Consider the following 23,572-nt stretch of genomic DNA (forward strand, 5'->3'; position numbering starts at 1 on the left):
ATTGAAAAGATCTGTCATCTTTCTTACAGTTGATCTTGCTGACATGAATTCATGCTGATCAGGTAGATTTTGGTTTTTTTATTACTAGATCAATAAATTTCCACACGAAGACTTTTAGGTGGCATGTACCATTTTAGGAGACTGAGTAAAGCAAGTCTGGTCCTCCCCCCCCCCCCCCCCCCCGTGCTTTTTGTCATGTGCAATTAAATTGTTTTTTTTTCTTTTTCTAAATACTTGAATTAACATTGGACAGCAATTTATGTATTTTTAGGTTGTTTAGTAACACATGTATCACACCCCTGGAGACTTGCATAATATTTTCTGAAGCTTTTGCTTTAACAGCTCTACAGCTTTTGCTGCTGAGCTTACCTGCTGAAACCTGGGTAACTGAAGACACTCAGAATATTAGTGTCACTGGACATATGTGCAAGACTGCAGACAGTCAATAGTATTCTGGCATTTTCATGTGAACCCAGTCATCCATAGTCTCAGTACAATAACACAGGAGTATATCACAGTAAAATTTTCATGTAAGCCTGATCACACCAGTAACAATATCTTAACTGATTTTGCAATAGAACAGTTCCATGCTTGCTTTCGTTGTGGATTGTTCCTAAGGGTTAGTTGTGATTCTAATTTCACTTGATTTATATACATCACCAACACTGAATCCACTTCCCCTTCTCTGAGCCACTAGTGGTAATAGAAATACAGCAATTGCACTTTGGATTTGTTGCCAGTGCTGGAAAGAAACCGAGTTCTGCACTCATTGTCTAACTTCATTTCTGCAGTTTAAATTTGAACAGATTCTCAGCCAAACTTGTGCATAGCCAATTTGTTTTCTTTCTCCAGCAGCTTGATCCTTCTATGCTCCTTTCTTCATGTTCTATGTCAGTTATTTGAAATGTCCTCTTCCCCCCATGCTGTCTCTTTCTCTGTGGTTTCTCTACCACTGTTCTAGCATGATGCCTCTTCAAGCAGTTGCTTTTGTGCTATTCCAGGTAAAATGCATGTTTTCTAGGCTCAGGCTTATAACAGCCATTTCCCTTAGATAGGTAACATTAGATCGTGCTCTACCATGTGTTGAAATGAAAAGCCTGGTACCAAATGAACAGTGTAAAATGGAGCCTCCCATGGCTCTGATCCTAGGGCTTTCTTCCCCAGCTAGCGCAGCAGAGGCTCAGCCCTTCCTAGAGAAGCTGGTAACCTCAAAAGAGGTAAGTGTATCTTCTCAAAGGTAATATAACTCCTTTGACAAGAGGTTATATTGGATTCATTATCACTGAAGACAGTGACATGCATAATGCTAGTGGCATTTGAAGTGCTTCATAGCAGCTTGCCCTCTGTATTGCTGAAAACAGTTTCCCACATGTGCAAGTAACCCAGCACAGAGCTGGGTGCTACCACTGATACTTAGCACTACAGTGTGCAAGCAAACGGTATTTGAAAGCACCTTTTGTAGGCGGTTCTGTTCCCACGAAATCAAGCATTTGGACTGGAGACAGGGTCTTGGCGTATTAAGTTCCTTGGCTTATGTTTCACAGAAGGTCGTTCTCAGTGAGCCCAAATTCCCTTTTTGGTCTTAAAACCTGTGGCTGTGCAAGCTTGTTTAATCAAGTGATTACTGGCTACTGTAAACACCAGGAGACTACCTCAAACAAAAGTGACTTCAGGTCTACTAGATGGGAGCTTTGGGCTTTGCTGTACCTTCAGACTGTGTGTATTCCAGTTTTCTTCTAATTTCTTTTCCATATATTAACAAATAACTTGGTTGGTTTGTTTTTTGTCCAGTCAGGAAAAATCTACCTTCTATAGAATAATTATTAGTAAGGAAATCTCTTACGTGTTTATTGCTTCTTCTATCACAAGAGTGTAGAGCGTACTCATAACCAGAAACTCTTCATCCTGTACTCCACATCACCCACATAGATGAGGGCAGTGTTGCCTACATTAGGCATTGCTCTTTACAGAAGTATTTTGGATGTGGGTTACCCAGAGTAAGACAACCAGATTAGTCATCTCAGTTCTACACTTAGTATTTAACAATTAATACAGTTTTAACACTCCTTATAATACAATGCGTAAAAGAATATGTTGTTTCCGTTGAAAACAGTTCTGGTTCTGTTGTTCTAGGATTTGTGGCAATGAATAGTTGCCTTAAGTACTTTAGAATCCACCATGAATAGCTTACACAAAGCTGTATGTTGTCCTTAGCTATAAATAAAATGTTCAAAAAAAAAAAAAAAAAGAAATAATTCAGGTTAATCCATTGGATAAGCTGGTCTTTACTATATGTGAGATACATATTAAAGCAAAAGATGAAATTCTTTTGCAGATCACCTTTAAAGAGATACGTTTCTCATCCCGAGCAAATCCAGAGTGTGTGGGTAGATACACAGATCTCAGGAGAAAGTTTGAAAAAAAGCCATGTCATTCTCCTCTGATGGTTTGCTTTAGTTTAGGTTTTGATTGAACAAAAGTACTTGTATATTTTATAACTGTCTGTCTTTAAATTCTTTAATTGTAAAATGTGAATCAAAAATGAAGACAGCTCAAACTTGTGTTTGCTTTCATTTTCTTTTGCCCGTATCCTATCTCTTAATCTTGTATGAAACATCCTCTGTAGGGTTACCATAAACTGTAAGGAATTTTTTTTAGTCTGATTGTATATAGTAGTCTCTCAATGTACCTTCAATCTTCTTGAGAGCCAGACAGTTTTTGAGGCTTGATTTCATCTAACTTCAGATGTCTTAAATTAAACGTCAACTCTAAGCTGATTGGCTAGATGTCTCCATTGGGAAATTGGAATGGGGAAGAGGTACATGTAAGGGCGATTTCTTCCATTGCCTTCGATGACTAGTTCAGAGTAGCTGCAGAACTGATTGCTAAAATTAATCAAGATTAATTGAATCCTTCGTGTCAGATGTATATTGCTTGTTTAATGTGCTTGACTGGATTCAAGGAAATCTCTTTATATTCTCCAGATTTTTGTTTATTATTTTAACTTGACAGTAACAGAGATTCTTTTCTTTTTCTAGGGTGACTGTTGGATCTGTATGGAGCTCATGTCTACCTCGTTTGATAAGTTTTACAAATATGTATATAGTGTATTAGATGATGTTATTCCAGAAGAAATCTTAGGCAAAATCACTTTAGCTGTGAGTATTTTATTAAACCTTCCTTGTACGTTCTTTGAGGATAACTTGAAAACATTCAGATCTCTCTCACTTGCTTGTGAGAAAGCTGGCCAACCTGCATTTGATAGAATTGCTGTTATTATATTGCATCATAGTTTTAATGATGATGAGTATACTAATAACTAACTGTCCCATAATATATTGCATGATGAAGAAGCAGATGCTGGAACTGTAACTTGTCCATAAGGGGAATTTTTCCCCATTTCCAGAATCCTGACAACTTGGAGAGGACTTTTTGTCCCTGCTGCTCCCTACACTCCCATGTCATGTCATTTTTGGAGGGTGATCAAACTGAGCTGAGAAAGAAAACTTCTCAGTGTTCCAGTCTTTGTCCGCCCTCTGTGGTGGTTAGAGCATTTGTGCTGACCGTATGGAAGAACTGGCCTGCAGGGGGCTGTTTGTGAGTGTATCACAGGCATACAATTCGTATCACTGGCATGGCCTGAGGAGAACCTTGGCAGGTGGCAGGACTTGCTTTTTAAAAAATCCTTCCTATAATAGCAGTAAAGCTAGGATGCTGATGTGAGTAAAACCAGCCATGTGCAGAGCGAGCTGTAAACCTTGCAGCTCAGAGGCAGCATCAGAGAGGACTCCATGTGCACATGGTCAGTTTGTCAGGCCTTAGGTGCTACTTAGCAGGACCACAGGTAGCAGGAACCGGGCACTGATTGATCTCTCAGACTTCCCTTGTAATCAGTGCTGTCGGTCAGTTTGACTCAGAGAGAGTGGACAGTTTTCTGGCAGAACTGTTAGTATGGCAATTGGGGAGTGGGAATGGCTGTGGCACTTTCTCAGAATGATGATGAGAGGCCAGGGCACTGTAAGTATTTGGTTAGCCTTATGGAGCCCAGAACCACCTTCCTACTGCACATAAGCACCAGCGAGATAGACACCAGCTCCCTCAGCAAGGATTCCTTCATATATCACAAAGATGACATCACTGGAAGGTGAATACAGTCCATCTCATCCTGAGGAAGATGTCTAAAATGCATACAGCAGGAACTAGGGGATTGGGCAGTAATAGCTAGGTGAGGTGAACCCCATCTGAAAATACCTTTCTAGTCCAATAAAAAAATCTAGATGAAACCAAAAGAATTAGTTTTACAAAGGCTGTGGAAGGTGAAGGGTTGCAGAAGTGAAGTAGTATTCAGGAGTAACTGAGGAATATGTGAGGGGGTGCTGTACTCATACTGTGTTGATGGCAAGTGCCACAAACAGTTTTTATGTTGGCTGCAGAATGTGAATACCACAACAAATTGATGTCCTAAGTTATCAGAGTGATTGGGAAGTGCTCAGTAAGTCCTCGACCTCTTGAAAGGATATGAGTAAGTTTTACTCAGGGCCAGATCTTGGAAGAAAACCAAGTCACTCCTCTAGGTGGACAGGAAGATACAGATGAGATCTGCTACTGGAATCCAGTGCTGTGGTACAACAGTGTTGCAACCAATCTTCACCCTTCATTTTCATGAATGAAAATGATGAACTTCCAGTCTTTTTAGAATAGTCCTGTGAAATAAGGTTCTCTGGTGTCTCTTTCATTTGATGGCAAACAGGTAATGCAGAACAGGCTCCTCTGCTGCACTTCACAACACTGAAACGAGTAGCTGGTACTTGACCAGTAGAATGAGAACGACAGAACAGGTGCTTCATTACCTACTGAAAATACAGCATAGGACTTGAATTTGATGATTAACATCAGGAATTGTTCAACTTTATCTCTTGTTTTCCCTTTCCAAAATTTAATCTTTCCAGGTTGTGACAAGTGGTATGTGTCTTACTTAAATATCTCTTTTTGTATGAAAAATTACAAGAAAAATATTTTAATATATTACAGGATTCATAACTTAATACCTTTAATTTTCTTCCCCTACTCCCAGTTCTTGGAGGTCCAAAAGTTTAATAATCATAGTAATCTTACTACCTTAGCTTATTTTTCATTTGTATTTTTTTCCTAGACTGTGAAAGCACTAAACCACTTAAAAGAAAACTTGAAAATCATTCACAGAGGTAGGTTTGTCTTTTTTTTTTTTTTCCCCTACAAGAATAGTTGCAAGAATTTTAAATGGCCTTTGTTTCAAGTCAAAAATGTCATTAGCATCTGTAGTACAATGAATGTGAGCACTAAGGGAGAATTACCGATTTTGCACAAACGTGACCGTAGTGGTTAGGCAGATGTTTCATTTCCTCTTTGATCAGAGGTTTTTCATACTAACCATTGATTAGAGTGGGGGGTATGAAGTAGCACAGATATACTTCCTCTTCAGTTAGAGAAAAGAGAAGATGGTAGGGGTGTCCAGACTAGTATTGCTGTCCATTTTTTCCAAATTCTGACCTCTGATTACAAGTGGAGTAGCACACTCCAGAGGGATTTCAAGGATGAATTGAATGTCTGTATCTACCTACAGGCATATGACATATTTGACCAGAGGAGTTCAATGGAATGGTCTCCAGAGGTCCAACTCCAACTGTTCTGTGATTATGTGGTGTGGGGTTAGCTCCATCTCCTTTTTTTCCTGGGCAAACACCTTAGACACCTGTGATGAATACATCCAGTTGCTACCCAGCCCACACTAAGAGGCAGCAGCGTGTAGTAATCACTACTGGTGCTGATTATCTGCAGCTGCTGTTTTCAAAACAGAAATCTCTAGCCATGACTTATCAGTTTAAATTTCTTTCCCTTACAGACATCAAACCTTCCAATATTCTTCTGGACAGAAATGGAAATATTAAACTCTGTGACTTTGGCATTAGCGGACAACTTGTGGACTCCATTGCCAAAACAAGAGATGCAGGGTGCCGACCGTACATGGCGGTAAGTGGAGATAGGCAGTCCAGCAGAGAGCTGGCACACGCATGGAGTATTCAGGCTTTTACCTACCTTCTTCAGACATGGTTCAGCATTGCAGGCCCTGTCATCTGTCAGCTGACTCAAATGTCAGCCTGTTTCATGTGGGTAAACACTCCCTTCCCAAAAGAAACTGAACTCTAGAATGAGCGCTGTTGCTGGCAGTGTCAGCAGAGACATTCAGGCTGTAGCAAAGTGACCAAACTCCTTTTTTTAGCCTGATTCCTCTGCTGCTGCCAGTGCTGCAGTTGCTTTGGAATGGAAAACTTCTCCTGCATCTTCCAGCAGCACCTATTCATGCTCCAAAATAAACAGTACAGTTCAATGGCGAAGGGAATGCAGTCTGTGAACAAGATTTTCTTGGTCTGCAAGAAATCCATTTGTTATGGTGAGATTATGTCACAGTAGTTATTGCAAAGCAAAGTCTTTCAGAATTATAGTGATTTTTGAAAACCACTTGATTTCCAAATTGTGCCATGGCTTATTCCAGGAGTATGTAATTCTGGAGAACAGCATTAGAATAGCAGCTGCATGGAAATCATTCAGTGTGAGCAGTGGCTCCTGAGAGTCTGTTCTGTTTGTTTGCTTCCCTCCCTCTCTGAGAGATAAAAGCTGTGATTGTGATTTTTAACTCTAAGGAGTTTAAGCACTTCTGTACATCAGGGTTGCTTTGAAAACGTATTTCTTTATTTCACCTGAGCTCAGGGTTTGAGGAGAGGCTTGTGTAGGTAGTTATTTTTCTGCTGGTATGAAAGCAACTTGAATTCCAGCAGCTATGTTTAATTCTTACTGCTTATTCCTACACCTCAATATGCTGAAAAATACAATGTGTTTTTTTTAACTGTCGTATCTAGTTTCCTCAAAGCTCAAGGAAAAAAAAAAGAAAATCTCTCCCTTTTAATTTTAAGTCTCTTTCTGATCCTGATAACTGCCCTCATGGTTTTTATCTGACTGTGTTGTCAATGCAAAACATATTTGCCATGATTCTAATCTCTGCATACACAGAGTCTGAATTTCTGAGCATTTGGCCTCATCTGTATGTTTATTTACTGTCCTCCTAGTCACTCCTCTAGGTGGACAGGAAGATACAGATGAGATCTGCTACTGGAATCCAGTGCTGTGGTACAACAGTGTTGCAAATTCCAGATCTGGATAACTTAATGAAACAAGGCAGTTCATTTAAATAAAGACTTTGTGAGGCTGGAGAGAGGGCATGGATATGTCTCCTCTCTGAGTATTTTCAGCAAGTGTGTGAAGCTCCCCACAGGGAAGGGGATCAGTAGGAGCTGCAGTACTTGTTTGTTGTGTTGGTAGAGAATGAGATCCTAAGGGCAATAACAAAGATCATAAAGCAAAGAGAAAGTACCCCAAAAGGGGGCAGGAGCTAGTGCAGAGTCACTGACCTGTTCAAATCCAAGGCTGATCATTTGTCACCTCAGATTGCAGTTGTTCTTCTGATGGTCGTAACTCTACCAAGTAAGCTTTGTTGGCTTTTCCCTATCCTCTGACGTGTGTATGGGTTCTGTAAATTGTTGCTCATCTGTTTTTTCCCCACCAGTTCTGTGGACTAGGACTGCAGAAATTGTTTCCACTTTTTCTTAAAACTGTAGGTAGATGGTTAGGATTGCTTAGTCTGTTGGTTTAGTTACTGCTTTGCAGGTACTAGTATCTTTGTAAATAGTTGAGCTGCTTTATTTCCCTTGAGTGGGTAGGTGCTTCTGCTAACCTTTTGGTTTTCCTTATTGTCTGTGCATACTGAACAAAATGCATCCACTGTGTTCTTTGGGTGCCCCTGTTACAAGCTCCAGATTGTGTTGGATTTTTTAAATGAGAAAAGTATTTCAATTCAGTTTTTATTTTTAAGAGCTTTGGCATGGTATATGGTTTGTGGGTGAGCCAGCAGCTGGCAACTGGTGTGGGAGACTGCTGGCCTCTTCCCTTTTTGCTCTCTGGACTCAGTAACTCCTCTCCGAGTACATGTGCATTTCCACGTACTGGAAAGCCTGGGAAATGGGGAGATGTCTCCAGCATGCAGAATCCCAGCTACAACTGCCAGCTCTTCCTCTGACCCTGCACGGGCTCATGGCTGCAAGTGGTGCTGCAATCAAACCTGAATATACTTGGGAGGAAGTCAAATCAGTCACACTCCTCTCAAAAGTAAAGTATTTTTTTAATACAAAAAGGTTAAAGGCTTGCTAGACTGTCACTGTGTTACATATAACAAGAGTGAGTCTGATGTTGGCTGCTGAATGATGCTCTGTGGCCATGGGAACACGTTACTCTGCAAGACCCGCTTGACCCTTGACTCTTGCAGTAATTCTTGTTGCATGAGCACTTGCCCATCAAAGGAACCTGATAACACCATGTTCACTGGAGCTGAGTCCCCAAATAACCATTGATAACAATAACATTGGATGTCTGCCAGTTCGACTGCCAGTCCGATTTGGCAGCAGGAGCCATGTCCAGCTGCCTAAGCAAGTGCTTGTATATTTTAACCAAAATCGTTAGAGCTGTCACAGAAAGCAGAGCATTAGCCTTGGAGCGCCAAGTGCTGGAAAGGTTATTTTGCTTTTGACTTTTAATTTCACTATGATCATTACAACAAGAAGGAAGTTTGTGCTGTGTGTTTTTTGAAAGAAAGAAAGAAATGGAAAGACTAGAGGTTCTCCCCAACCGTCCCAAGCAACCACCTGCCTGCAGAATAGTTCAGTCTGTCTGCATGGATAGTATGTCGCACTGAGCTGTTCCAGTACCTGTGTTGGTGCCAGCATTACTAGGTGAAGTTTTGCAATACAGCCATGCCAGTCTTAAAGGCTGTTGCCAAAAGGGGTGAGATTGGTTCTTGCCAGCCCCTGGTCCTCCCCATGTGTTCCTGTTTCACTTCTGCTACCTTCATTGTTCATCTGATCCTGCTGAGAGCCAGTTTGAGGAACAGGAGTGATGGAAAGCTGATCCTACCAAAAAGGAGAAGAGATATTTTTCCTGCATTTTGCCAAGTGGACATGGCTTAGTTGGGTCTTAAGGCTCAGAAAAGCCTGGATAGTAGTGCAGAGGAGAGAGGGGGAAAGTACATCTGAGAAAAAAGAGTGAAGGAGAGCCTCTTTCAGTGGCAGGTAGTTTTTGATCAACTTTTAATTCCACTGTAAAATCAAGGTCACTGTATTTATTCCTTAAGGGTTTTTTTTGTTTGTTTGTTTTCTGGGAAACAGCAGCCTGAGGGGTCTGACAAGTGGCCTTACGTCTTTGGTGATCCATATAGTCGTCTCCTGCTGGAATGAGTGGTTCTGATTTGGGCTGAATTGGAGACTTTCTGTGACATGCTGGTGCCCACAAGCATTGTTGCATTACTACCTTTTGCCTTCTTAATGCTCAGATGAACCCAATTTCTGTGTCAGAGGCAAGTGAACAGGCCTGATTAGAAGCATCTGGTTTTATATAGGTCAGGAACCAGCCAGTGTGTAGAAAGATGATCTACCTTGTCCTGCTCCTTTGAGATCTCTCTAAAGGCAGAGTTATAACTGTCCTCTGTCACCCAGTTCCTTTTTACTGGTCACCGGGGAGCTGCATGACAAACGCCCACTTCATAAACTGCCCTCTGCAAGCTATGACTATTCCTGAGTATAGGTACTGTGTGTCACTTCCCTCATCCACCTCCAGTTTGCCCCTTCAGCTCTTGTCTTGCGCTTCCTCAGCTTCTTGTGCTTCCCATCGCACAGGAGCTGGGGCACAGAGCAGCAGAGGCAGTGTCTCGCCTCGGCAATGTGGGCAGTAGGGGCAGAGTGGCTGCGCCGAGCATGCCTGCCTCGCTCCACGGCAGCTCGGAAAGGTAGCTGTGAAGACAGTATCCTCTGTTGCTATCCTGTATTGGACAGGCTAGAAGGACTGCAACTGATAGTTAGAAACCCCTAACAGGGAGCAAGGAGTCCCTTAGAGGAGGCATTCCACTAGGGAGCATCTCCCTCATGGTGACATAAAATTGGAGTTGTCACAGTTGTGGTGAGACCTGAACTGAGGTGCTGTCCTCTTTCCAGCCAAATTGCGAAGGCCAGGTGGTGTGCAAGGAGATGTAGAGTGATGAGGGGACACAAAGGCAGCAGCTTAGTGCTAGCATACTGCCCATGTCCCAGCAAATGCCCTTCTGGTGCGTTTCCCTGTGTGTGCATGATGAAGAGGACCAAAGATTCACTGCCCTCACCTCATTTCTCCCTCGGTGAAGAAAGGCACTTGCTTCTGGAGTTGGCCTCCAGTGCCATGCGGAGGCTGCGTCACCGCATTTGGATGCCTGGTACAGACCGAGTTCAGGCCGTGTGTGGAAAGAGAGAATTCCTAAGGCAAGGAACAATGCCGGCTCTGTGCTGTGCTTTCCCCGGCTCCCCGTGTGCATATGGAGGGAGAGGCTGTGTGGATGTGGGAGCTGTGTGAATCCTTTATCCAGGCAGAGCAGCAGCAAGAGTCTATGTTTCAGCTTCACATTCCTGACCCAATGCCCAGGTTTTCATCGGGCTCAGTCAGTTATTTCACTGAACAGTCAGACTGTTTCTAGGTTTGACTTCAGGCAGTTAAAAATCCTCTGGGATGTTTTTGAATTGTACTCTGTGTATTGGATTTATTATTGGTTTGGTTTGGTTTCTTTTTTTGGTCTGAAACTTGGCACACAGCCATGGTTTTATGATTTTTTAAACAAACAGGTTTTGAGCAAAACTGTCCCTGTCCGAGTAGTGTGGATTGGTTCTACTTTCTGACACTAGTGGTGTAGCAGATAACTTAGGAGACGTCTGAGCTCTGAGCACACCCCTTCTATCACTCGCATGCTGGTGATGTCACTCGCATACTTCAGTGGTTTTGGCTGAGAACATACCTCTGCTTACTCATTCATGAGCTAAAATCGTCGATGAGGTTCACCCAGTGTGGGACTTCTCCTGTCCAAACTTAGCTTCTTACATCACTAAGTGCATAGCCCGTGCTGAACAGCTTCCATTGCAGGCACTGAGGTCATGTCTGTGCTTCAGCACTTCCACTTCTCTCCTTGTGGAGAAGAGATGAGAAGGGATTTTCACCTAGTCCATTTAGAAACTTGTCTGCACAGACAATTTGTATAAACATAAGGAAACTTGTTACCAGCCACCGGTGTAGGCAAACCATTCAGCTAGAAGTGTTTTGGGAAGGATGTGAGTTTTGTGGAGGAGAGTATTAGAAGGGGGAAAAAAAGTCTCCTCTTAAATTGTTTTTACCACTGGCATTTATATGGGAAGTGCCTAAAAATCAGATTTTGGAGATAGTTGCTCTAGGGAGGCATAGTAGGTTGCTGAGCAGAGCTTGTGTCTTTAAATGAAGAGGAAGTAGATCGGATCTGATTCGCATTCCTATTCTGTGAGTTCAAGCTGGAAACAGCAGACAGCTTCTGCTTGACGTAGGTTTACTCTGCATGAGGCACAGCTGGTTGTGCTGGGGTGGGCCAGGGTAGCTCCCTGCTGATCTTATTTAAGTATAAAAAGACTGATTCAAAGCCAAACATAGCGGGACATGATCATTGTAGCAAAGAAATTGTAGAGAGAGATGGATGACATTCACAGGGCAGGGTCAGGTATGGAGAGAGGGAGGTGAAGGATGAAGGTGAAGGGTTGCACAGAAGGTCTGAGGACCCATAGGTGTGGGTCTCCTCTTGTTTCTGAGCTATCTGACAACTCATAGTGTGGCTTTTTGACTCTTGCTGCTAATGCTGTAGAGGGTAGATAAGGATTCTGCTTCAGGAGCCCTGATGGGGATTTTGTAGGAGGACCACCTACAGCTGAGTGTTTTCCTATTGAGAGTGGGAGCACTCTGCACACCTGCTGCATACACAAAGCAGGCCAAGGGGCTGCTGGTGCCACTTAACAGTGTTACCCCTTCCCCCCCCCACACACACACCTCTGAATTAGCCTGGTACTGAGATCTGCACACAGATGACTCCAGCCTTTGCTTTGTCCATCCATGCCTTGCTGCTCAGTGACCCTCAGCAATACAGGAGGGAGGACATGCAGGCAGCTCCAGCTGTGATCTATTGCTGAAGCCTGTAGGCCTGGACACATGTAGCAGGAGGTGCAGCCTCCATCCTCTACCTTGGGTTTTTGAAGCCTCTCAAGTGCTACTGAAAATCCCTTTGGAGATTAATCATTCTTCTCAGTCTTTTTGGACAAACAGCACATAGAAAGGGGAGCAAGGCCTTTAACAGACTGAAAACAGATCCTTTTACTTGGTTTGCCTTCCCAGATTATGCAGGTCAGCTTGGTGTTCACGGACTTGGGTACATGGGCCTCATTTGTGGTAATTTTTTTTTTTTGGACATTCCTCTGAGTTTGCAGGCAGTCTGAAACAGTAGCTCAACTCTTCCAAGGTCCTCTGTGGTCTATGAGCCCAGCTACACGAGTCAATCTGTGTGCAGCAGCCAGAGGTGAATAGGGCAATGTGATCTGTTGCTCCATCACTTCCACTAAATTCACTTCCACCCTTCTCCCCAGTGCCAACTCTGCCACATTGGAACAGGGCCTGTTCCACTAACCCAGGTTTATTTAGGGCCAGATATTCAAGAGCTTGTGGAGTGCAAGGGTTCCTGATTTCCCCTAATATGAAATAGATTGAGGTCAGAGTTAGAGGTAGGCGCGACAGCTATGCTGGGCAGAGCGCAAGCAGAAACTCTCACACAGATGGTGAAGCTTCGGTTATGATCTTTTACCTCGACCAAGAGCTTCTGGTTGAATGGAATTAATTTTTACAAAGAGGAACTAGACTTTACGACTCAAAGTGACAGTGATTCTAGCCTGTTCCTGTCCTGTATGAGCTACCTCATGATGATTCACCTTTGCTGCTGTCCATCTGTACTTCGTCATACTTCATTTCTAGTTGGAATGTGTAAAATTTAATCTCTAGACATCTCTTGTTTTCCTTTCTCTGCTGCATCACAGAATTCTATAGGATCAGAAATCTTCCCATTTCATTGCTTTCGTTTGGACTCCTCTTGTTTCAGTATGTGTTGGAAAATATGCATACTGCTTAGGCCTGAAGACTGTGGGCTGCACTTGAGTCTTTTGTAATTAATCCAAGGACTTCAGAGCAAACCTACCAAACTTGAGACCTTCAGTGAGGTTCTATGTTGATACTGCTTAGCTGAGCTAAAATAATGTCTTCCAGCCCTCCGGAATTGATTTCTCTTCAGAGTTTGGCCCTCTTATTCCAAGGAAGTTCTTAGAAGAGATGATGGTGATGGCACTGAAGGGCTGCATAGAGCTCTGGGATTTTGATGTGTGGTCTTTCAGAACATCACCAGATTGAGATGCCCTTCAAGGCTTCTGTCTTTTAGACTCCTCAAATGTCAGAGAATCTACCATACTATCTGTGAAGTTGTCCTCATCCATAATTATCCTCCTACTACCATCTTTTTTATATGAGTAAGTCTTATTTTATGATGACCATGAGTTCTTTGGTCCTAGTTTGTTTGCAGAGTTAAGGAGTTCCTTACATGCCACAGCCTCTTTCCCCAGTAGATACTTTCTGACTGTGATGAAGTCACCCCTTAAGCTTTTCTTTGAGAGGATTAATAGACTGAGCAGCTTATGCCCTTAAGGTAGATTGGATTGCATTTTATGGCTCTGCTATAAACCCTTTCTAGTTTTTCAGCATCTTTTTGCAAAAGTAGACCTTGAAATTGGACAAGCTTCCAGTAGTTGTCTCACCTGTGGTGAATATAATAAGAACATCTGCCCCTAGTGCATAATCTCTGTTATACTCCTTTAACCATGCTACTCCTATCAGCTTTTATGCTCTCCTGTCTAGGACCCTGTCCCTCATCACAGAGTGCTGCTTTTTCTGTTTCTGGTTATGTGAGTCAGCATCCAGCCATATTAAATGAGCCCAGCTTAAATCAAGTGATTCAAATCACACTAGCTCATCAGGAACCCTTATTTAGCATACTGTGAACTTTTTGATGATGCACAGAATTTAGCAGAACTAGTTTTATATTTTCGTGGGTATCAATGGCCTTAGGCAAAGGAAAGATTCCTTTGAGAACCCATTATAAATTCTTTCTTTCTCACTACTTAGTGACCTTTCATGAACAGTTACATTCTTGAACTCTGGCAGTTTATCATTTACTAATGCAAATATCAGAGCTGCCTTCATTAATGGTCCTTGGCCATCTCTACATGCCTAGCCAGAGTCCCCTATCCACCAGTCTGTCACAGTCTGTCACTTTCTTGGGATCCCCCTGCTATTGAGATCCAGACCAAGGAATTCAAATTCTGGTAGGAAAACAAACTGGGAGGAGATGGTATTCCTGTGCAAACGGAAACCAATGTCTCCACCTGGAAAATGCCATTGGAGAAGTTTTTAAATGAAACATTTTCTCAGAGTAAATATATAAAGGAAATAGGAGGGGAGGAAAGGCCATTCTCTAGAAATATGATCTCTGCTGATAATCTTTCTGCAGCCACAAGCTTCATTGCTGACCTGGGTTAGGGGGAGGGACAGGAAATCAAAGAACAGAGAGGATTTTTGAAGGAATGTCTGAAGTAAAAAGTCAAAACATGGATGAATATTTTGGCTGATGTGTTTTTTGATAATCATAATGCTCTAATCTCTTATGTAGTGTTTTTTCATCAGTAGGTATGAAAGTGCTTTACATAGAGACAAGTATTACTGCTCCTATCTTAAAGATGATAAGCTGGTGAGCAGAGGGAAGTGGCTTGTCCGCAATTGCTCAGCAACAAAGACAGAATAAGAATTTGTGTTCCCAGCTTCCCTATCAGCTGTTCCACCCATCATGCTATGTTGCCTTTCCTGTGCTTCATCACACCCTCCTTGAGGAGCCGTGTCTTCTCCTGCAGCCAGGACAGGCTGCTGCGTAGGATATTGCATGAACTCCCTACCTATAGTGACTGAGATAACAGGCCCAGAGAAAATAAAGGGCTAATAGCTTTTTCATCAGTCACCTAGTACAGGAGAGAAGGGTATAACCTTAGAAAAGACTTCCTAGTAAAATGTGACTGTGCATTGCTCTCGCTGCTTCTGTGAATGACTCACATCTGCGGTCTTAGACCAAGGCTTTTCCAGCACTGAGGTCACCTTCTGTGAGCTTCTACATGCCCAGGATGAGAACCAGAAAGCTTATGAGACATCACTGCACATAAAAATTGAGAACCAAATTAAATCAGACACTTCAGCTCTCTAGCAGCTAGTAGAAGAGTTAGGTGTTACCTGAGTGAGAGCCCCCATACCTTCCTGTTGAGCAGAGTATTTACACCAGGGAGGAGTGGCCCAGATGTCCATACCTGTCTGGAGCAATAACACTCACTGTAGGGCTGTGTCTTTGGCACCAAGATCTGTTCAAGAAGTGGCATGGCAAGTCCCCACAAGGATGGTCACCTCACAGAGCAGGACTGTCTCTTTTCTGTGAGGTACTGGTAATGATGCTTGTGTCCACAGGGCTGGTGGTGAAACAGTTAGCCTGACAGGGTTTGAACTCCCAGGACAGCCCTGTAGAGGAATCGGGGAAGGGGCTCCCTCCACTCCTGTTGTTTCTAGGATGTTGTATAGTCAGGAATAAAAAAATTCAGAGCTTTCAGCAGGCAAGAGGGAGCTGCACTTGACATCCTAATGCTTTGGTGAAGGAGGTAAAAGGGGAGGTAGGACTGAGAGCCCAGCTAGGCAGTGCCTTTTTCCTGCTCTCCTTTCTGCACATGGCTTTTGTCCCCGGCTAGGCCACAGCTATCTGTTATTTCACTGACACTGGCCATCACTCTGTGCTCCAGTTGTGAGTGTGCAAGAGGCCTGTGTGGGAGAGCGCCTCAAAGAAAGAACAATTTGCTCTTCACCATAGGAATATTCTTGACAAATACAGAAACATGAAAAGTGAGTGACAGAATTTTCCTTTACTGAACAGCAGAAGAATTTCCGAAACTAGTTATTTATGGTCCTAAAGATGGTTTCCATTGCTGTTGCAAAACTCTGTAGGCAGCTGTTCAGAAATGTCACTCCCCTCCTTTCTGTGTCAGTTTGGAGTTAGCCTCAAGAGCTGGGTTGCTTGGACAGTGACAAATGCATCTCTGAGAGCACTTGCAGAGCCCCTTGCAGGGCACAATGACAAAGCCATGATGGGGTCATCACCAAGGGGGAGATGACATTTTTGTCTTGAGCTTTCCCAAATATATATTTGGTATACTGGTTAACACAACAGGAGAATGGCATACCAAAGAGCCACAGTTCTTGCCTGCGAAACACACATCCAGTTTGTGTCAGCTGTAGAAGGTCTATTAACTCTAGCCAACCCTGTTTGTAACTCACTCTGTGATTTGTGGCTGAATTTGGCACAGACAACTCTGCAGCTGAAGCTTGCATGACCAGATTCCAGATGTACAGTGCTTTACCTTGCTCCTGTTGTCAACTGAAGGCAAGGAAGTCCCTTAACTTTGTTTCAGAAGCTCTTCAATTGCATGCGATGTGTGTCTGAAAAGATCATCTCCAAGGGAAGCTGGCAGCCTCTGTCTCACATCCATCTGTTCCTGTGTTCTAGGCAGAGGGGGAGTTTATATGCTGGAGATTTCATTCTGCTTTTTATATTGTTAAATTTTAGCTCTTTCTAGTATTTCTTTACTCCCAGTAACCTTTTATTTCTTTTACTGTAGTGACACACTGGCTTAAGATGCAAGTAAGAATTTGTTATACACCTTTTAATGCTATGTAGGCAGAACTATTGAATTTACAGTGCATGAAGTATAAAATTCCTCAATTAAATAAGCAGTAAAAATCCAGGATTTGAGCTTCAGGAATTCATTTTCCTAGAAATGAACTTTGCTCTTTAGCAACATAAAGAATCTGAGCAGGAAGCTGTATGTGCATCTATACTTGTGTCACACCCTGACTTGCATGTGTTTACTTAGGGGGCTTGGAGGAGAAGGGAGGATTAGTATTTCATGCCTTGCTCTTTTTTTTTCAGTCAAGATGCTGGTGCCCAGGTGCATATTCAAATGCTGAGAAGCCCCTTCATACCCTGTCTCTTTAGATCATCAGCAGATCCAGTGGTCGATCTCCATCTCAGCCATTTCCTTTCCTCACTTGCACTTGGCATTAAAAGGACATCTGGTAAAAGCTGAGTTTTGCCTGCATTTCTCATTCCAGATCCCTGGAGTGTAACACTGATTCTTCCTTCATTGGTGTTAATTGCTCCCATGTCATCCACATGGAAAATTCCCAGGATTCTTTCTGCTCTGTATTTAGAAAGGATTTATTTTGGTTCATTCTGTCTTCCCTGTAACTGTGGCACCACTATTTAGGGCCAAGTGCCTGGTGCTATGTCTGCACTCCTCTGCTTGGTCACAGTTGAAGGCTGCCCCTCTTGGGTGCTACAGACTAGAACATGCCAGCTCTGTCCTCATTATAGACCTCAAGGATGCCCTGTGGTGCCCCAGACACCATAGCCTGCTGAGAGACAGGGATGCTCTTTGAAATGCCGCTTACCTCTTTATCCCTGTATTGTACACACAGGCTTTTAGTGCTTGAGCCCCTACCCCAGATATCTGTTATCTGTACAGTCCCATAATTCATTGTGCTGCACCAAAAGCAATCCTTTCTTCAGTCTGTAAACTTCTCTTGCTATCTTTCTTGCTAATGCACCACATTGGCTATAGATCTGTCATATAGGAGCCCTGACCCTGGCAAGGCCACTATTGCCATAATCTCTGTAGCATTGTCATGGCTCTGTGCCATCCAGTCTTCAGTGGCAGCTTTCTGACAGGCAGACATCCTGGCAGCACTCAGGAGGTATGGCATGTCCTGTTGTGCCAGGGCTGCAGAAAGGGCCTGCATTCCTCTCCAGTGTCCCCAGCTGTCAGTACTATAATTCCTCCAGCATGCAGAGCCAGGTCACCTCCACGCTAATGTCAGTTGTATTGGCTGAGTGCACTGTATTGGTGCATTAGAGGCTGTCTTTAATCACAAAATGGTCCTGGTTCCTGTGAAGTGACTCTGTTTTTTATGGTGTGAGGGTACATACTGGCCACAGAATCCCTCTTTTGTTACCGCAGTAAATGGCCTGATAGATAGCTGCCATGCCGCTGCAGAGCTGCCTTCAGGTCAGATAGTTGACTATGGTGGCCTACAGCAAGTTTATGTGTGGACTTACGGAAGTTCTGCACTCTTGGCAAGCTTGGCAGTCACCCTGCACTGTAGCTCTGAAGCCCTGGCAAAAAGGGCAGTTCTTGTGGCCATTTTCATTATTTTAGCAGAATACAGGTGGCTGCTGATCCTCCTACTTCCATTTCATCACACATCTCCTGACTTGTTTGTCTGCTGTTTCTAGGTCTCTCCTCTTTCTTCTTGAGATTTCTTCTCTACTCTTCTCCATCCTCTTTCTCCAGACAGGGCACAAACAGGGGAAGCATAGTGTGAGATCTGTCTTCAGAGAGACCTGGACAGGCTGGAGAGTTGGGTGGAGAGAAACCTCATGAGGTTCAACAAGGACAAGTGCAGGGTCCTGCATCTAGGGAGAGATTACTTCATGTATCAGTACAGGCTAGGGGCTGACCTACTGGAAAGCAGGACCTGGGAGTGCTGGTGGACAGCAAGTTGACAATGAGCCAGCAGTGTGCCCTTGTGGCCAGGAAGGCCAATGGTATCCTGGGATGCATTAGGAAGTGTTGCCAGCAGGTCGAGGGAGGTGATCCTGCCCCTCTGCTCAGCCCTGGGGAGGCCGCATTTGGAGTTCTGTGTCCAATTCTGGGCTCCCCAGTACAAGAGAGACATGGAGCTACTGGCGAGAGCCCAGCGGAGGGCTATGAAGATGATCAGAGGACTAGAGCATCTGCCCTATGAGGAATGGCTGTGAGAGTTGGGCCTCTTAGCCTGGAGAAGACTGAGGGGGGATCTTATCAATGTCTGCAAATATCTTCAGGAGGGAGGGCGTCAAAGAGGATGGGGCTGGACTCTCCTCAGTGGTGCCAAGTGACGGGACAAGAGGCAACAGGCACAAACTGAAACAAAGGAAGTTCTGTCTGAATATAAGGAAAAACTTCTTTACTGTGAGAGTGACGGAGCACTGGAAGCAGTTGCCCGGAGAGGTTGTGGAGTCTCCTTCTCTGGAGATAATGAAAACTCGCCTGGACACGATCCTGTCTAATGTTCTGTAGGTGACCCTGCTTGAGCAGAGGTGTTGGACTAGATGATCTCCAGAGGTCCCTTCTGACCTCAACCATTCTGTGATTCTGTTAATTTTAATAGTGTATCATTTCACATGTCCTGTCACCAGGATTGTTGAAAAGCCATGTAAGTCAGTTTGGCAAAATCAAAGCCATGATCTTAAGATCAAATAGAAGCTATAGCCAGAGGGTAAGAATGAGAAGCAAAGTAATAGGCCTGGGAGGGTAGGAAAGGAGAGAGTGTTCAGGGCATCACCTTTGGACCCTACATGTTTCAATGTGGGCATTATAACTGAAAGCAAGGATGATAAAACATCAGTGACATTGGGAAGGGAATGCACCATGTACTGGACAAGTGGTAGTGGAAACAAGAAGGTTCTAGGAGAGCCCAGAGCAAGCTGGGAGATCCCCTACCAGGGATTGAGGTGGCCTTCCTCATACGTGTGGTGGTCCAGTGAAAGACTTTGAATGCACTAAGGGGACTTTTTCATTACATGGTGCTCTTTAGCCTCCCTCTATTGCTAAGCGCTGCAAAAATGCATGTAACTTACAAATCGAACAATGCTTCCATAGTATTTCAGGTACCTGATAATTTAATATTTTACTGTAATTCAGATCTCTATTGCTGTTATAGTCCAAAGTAAGTGAGACCATGTTTCTTTTAGCATCTTTATGATTATGTTTTTAATAAAAGGAGGCAGAATGAGGTTTATCACAAGGATGACCCTCACTCATGCCAGTTCCTCTCTCTGGATATGTTGTTCTTTGGTATAGATCATCCATATCTGGGTCAATATTGCTGTCTAGAGAAGATGTTTTGAATGTTTGAAGACCTAGTAACATCATGACCTCATAGTTGCCTTACAAGGATGCCTGAAAACTCACAGAGAAGAGTGGTTCTTAAAATGCATCTTTAATACCTCTTGAGGTTTAGCAAACAAAAAAGCAGTTGGGAAGAAGAGCTCTGATAGATGCTGCTAAACCTCGGTTCCCTGCAGTGATGGATGAGATGATGTTTATTTGAGTTCATTTGGTTCCCTAGGGAGAACTCTGCTGCTAAAACAGAGAGAACAAGACTTTGTTAAAGGGGTCTTGAGGTTAAACAAAACTAAACGAATAGTAGAGAGAAATAATTATTGAGACACTTGCAAAAAAGGAAAAAGAAAAGGAATGGGCTATGCTGAATTGCCTTTGCAGATCACCTTTTAGACTAGACCACTATCATCAAATGAGTATTTGATTCCTTAAGACGTTTCTCTGCTGGAGTTGGATGCCCTAGCAACAAGTTTGCGTCTAGGGACATGCCAGGCTTTGCTCAGGAGCACATTAGAGTTTTTTTCCTAAGTTTGCAGGTGCTTGTAATTCCTTCCCGCACTATGCATTGTTTGACTGGTTCTTCTTCCTGTTTCAGCCTGAAAGGATAGATCCCAGTGCATCGAGGCAAGGCTATGATGTCCGCTCAGATGTCTGGAGTTTGGGAATTACATTGGTAAGTGAGTGGCATTTAAAACCTCTGCTGCATGGTACTTTCCTAATGGGTAGCCTTAATGCCCTTTGCAGTGTAATGGAGTTGGTTGGTGTCAAATGCATGCTTGAAGCAAAGCCCAGCCCCTCTGCTGTGAAGCATTTGCATGTAGTGATTGAAGTGGGCACGTCCTGGCTCATAAAGAATAGAATTCCTGTCAAGGCAGATGGCTCCCCTGAACCCTTGAGGATACATTTAGCTGCTGCTATGTTTTGCAGCAAAAGAAAAGTGGACAGGGAAGATGGTAGAGGAGCTTTTTTCTTCAAAATCTCAGATCAGAAAGGCTAGTGAGTATGGTGCTGCAGAATGGAGCACTTGGTCTATGTAAAATAAGCTTCTAGCAGCCCTGGCTTGTACTGTATTTTGGCTGTGCAGAAAGCTGCCACTAATCCTAGATCACAGCTGCTGATTCCTCTCTGGCTAACTACAGTACTGGTGGGTACGTGCATTAGCAGTGTGAAAAAGACATCCATTCCCAAGATGTTGACGTTGAAGAAAAAAGGGGAGCAATGAGTATGAGTCAGTAGCCTCTGTGAATGTGCTTTCTTCCTGATTGTTGTTGTAAAATGATTATTCTATCAGTGTCCATTTTCTCTAGTGATTGAAGGATGTTTGGGTAGGGACTGGAGAAAGATTTTGTCCTCTGTCCTTTAAGCAGCTTGATAAAAACACTGGTCCACTTTGTAAAATTAGTAGAGAGAAAACATTTGCAACATGCAAGTATGGCGTAACAAGGTTAAATCTGGAGGTGTCTCTTTTGGTTAACTGTATAGGGAGACCAAGTTCCCAATGTAGGCACCAAAAATAACTATTGAGTATAACTTTCCCCTGTCTCTCTCTCAGTTGAGCTTTGTATAGGGGATGTGATAAAGAATAAAAGTCCCCCATTGGGGGTTTCTAGGGTACTTGTAGAGATTTTCTTATCCTGATTGCAGTTCCCTTTGTGTAACCTGTCTGGTGTGGTTGCTGTCTTTTTGCAGTATGAACTGGCTACAGGGCGATTCCCCTACCCGAAGTGGAACAGCGTGTTTGACCAGTTGACACAAGTAGTAAAAGGAGACCCACCACAGCTGAGCAACTCAGAGGAAAGGGAATTCTCCCCGAGCTTCATCAACTTTGTCAACTTGTGGTAAGTGTTGACTACTTGAAGTACATGGAAATTGCTAGTTCTGTCATGGTCAGGTATTCGGTGAGAGTCACATGCCAAGTACTTCCTAGCTTAGTTTCACATCGCTGCATCAACATGAGGGTGAAGACTGCTTGCATTTCACTTCTTTAGAGGGTGATGAGAGGAGGCTGAGTGGCAGACCTTTGGATACTGCTCTTCAGGATAGGAATAAGGAGAAAACCTCTGAGAGTCTGTGCTCAGGAGAGACATGATAAGACCCATTGCATGACCAGGTGAGGGCCTGACACGTGCTGCCTGTTCTTTGGTATGAAACGGCTTTGTGACAGACCTGTTCTTTACCTTTTCTTCTGCAGGCAGAAGCCTCTGACTCCTGGCAGTACTGTCTCATAGTTGTGCTGCAGGTCTATGTTAGTCTTCTCTGTTGCATAGCAAGGCCTGGAGGCTTTCCCTCCTGGTAGGAAGAGGGTCTGTTCAACATAGTGAGTGTCAGGACCTGTAGCACGTGCCCTGCTTGGTTGTTGGCTTCGTATCTTTTGTCAAATCTTGTGACAAAATCAAAACTAGAGATGCTTTTCTGAGAGGGCTGGACAGGGCCTCTGCAGTTTTGTCAGCCTTGGATGTGAAGTGTCAAGTTGTTTGTACAGCAACTATTTAGAGCAGTCTGCCTGCCACATGTTCGTGGTCCCAGTTAATTTAAGGGCTGATTGAGAGTTTTCTGACTAAGCACTTTACCGTCAGAATGTGACAGTTGATCTAAACTACTTTTGTTAACTTACTAGTGAAACACACAGGAAGTCCGTCAGTGTGACCTGCATTCCTCTTTTGGGTCCTTCTGCTCTGGGAAAGACCTTTCAGGCTGATGGACAGCCCTGGGGCAAGGGTGTCCATCTCAGAATTCTATGACACAGGAAGACATAGCTCTAGACAATTTTTAACTTTGTGGAGGTTTTGTTTTTGGGATTTTCCATCCATTTGACACGCAAAAGGTGTTGGTTTGAGGGTTTTTTTGTCTTCCAGAATTAGGAATTTTTATGGAACACCCATTCTGACTTTGATCTGTCTGCAAGGAAGACCTTCTCGTTGTCTTTTGTATGCAGAAAATAGGACATCAAAATGACTTGCTGCTTAAAAGAAGTTTCCCTTGCTTAGTATGAAGACTATGTGCTGTTTGATTAGAAAGTCAAAGTTGCTTTCTCATGTACAGTACAAGCAGTAGTTTCTTTCCCATGTAGTTCTCCTTAGAGAATAAATATCATTACAGAGTTCACAAAGCTAAGAGACTGCTCTCTTGCTTACACACTCATGAGTTTGGCTCAGGAGGACCCAGTGGAAGAACCTACATTACATCTCTGCTGAAGAGCAGCATCTTTGGCCTGTGTATTTTATTGGCTCAATTCACACTTCCGGCTCATTTACCTCTTCCAGGGTATACTGCTGTGGGACTACCCCTGTGTGCAGACCATGTTCCCAGTCTAATTGTTTTTGTTTTAATCTGATTTTGCAAATAATCTGACTTTGGCCTAGAATATTTATCATGTGTCCATAGCAGTACTGTAATAAATATTTTTCTTATAATCCTTAGTTAAGTACAGACAATAAATGTTGATTTTCCTGAGCAGATGAATCTCCAAAAGGCTGTGGTTCTAGGTGATAGACATAAATCTTGTGGGCATTACTCTGCAAACTTGAATCTAATAATCATTTTATTTTTGT

General features: G+C 43.3%; 1 protein-coding gene across 4 annotated transcripts in view; it reads left to right on the forward strand.

Annotated features, from left to right (window-relative positions):
- The window catches only part of MAP2K4 (mitogen-activated protein kinase kinase 4), a 102,610-nt gene that overhangs the window by 73,327 nt on the left and 5,711 nt on the right, over positions 1 to 23,572 (forward strand). For all 4 annotated transcript variants that reach the window (XM_062591606.1, XM_062591603.1, XM_062591604.1 and 1 more), the window contains 5 exons: positions 3,039 to 3,158; positions 5,153 to 5,204; positions 5,882 to 6,009; positions 20,617 to 20,694; positions 21,711 to 21,859. In XM_062591606.1, the coding sequence (XP_062447590.1) occupies positions 3,039 to 3,158; positions 5,153 to 5,204; positions 5,882 to 6,009; positions 20,617 to 20,694; positions 21,711 to 21,859 (527 nt within the window). The remainder of the gene's footprint in view (positions 1 to 3,038; positions 3,159 to 5,152; positions 5,205 to 5,881; positions 6,010 to 20,616; positions 20,695 to 21,710; positions 21,860 to 23,572) is intronic.

This window comes from Rhea pennata, chromosome 19 (assembly GCF_028389875.1).
Source record: "Rhea pennata isolate bPtePen1 chromosome 19, bPtePen1.pri, whole genome shotgun sequence".
In the NCBI taxonomy this organism is placed as follows: domain Eukaryota; kingdom Metazoa; phylum Chordata; class Aves; order Rheiformes; family Rheidae; genus Rhea; species Rhea pennata.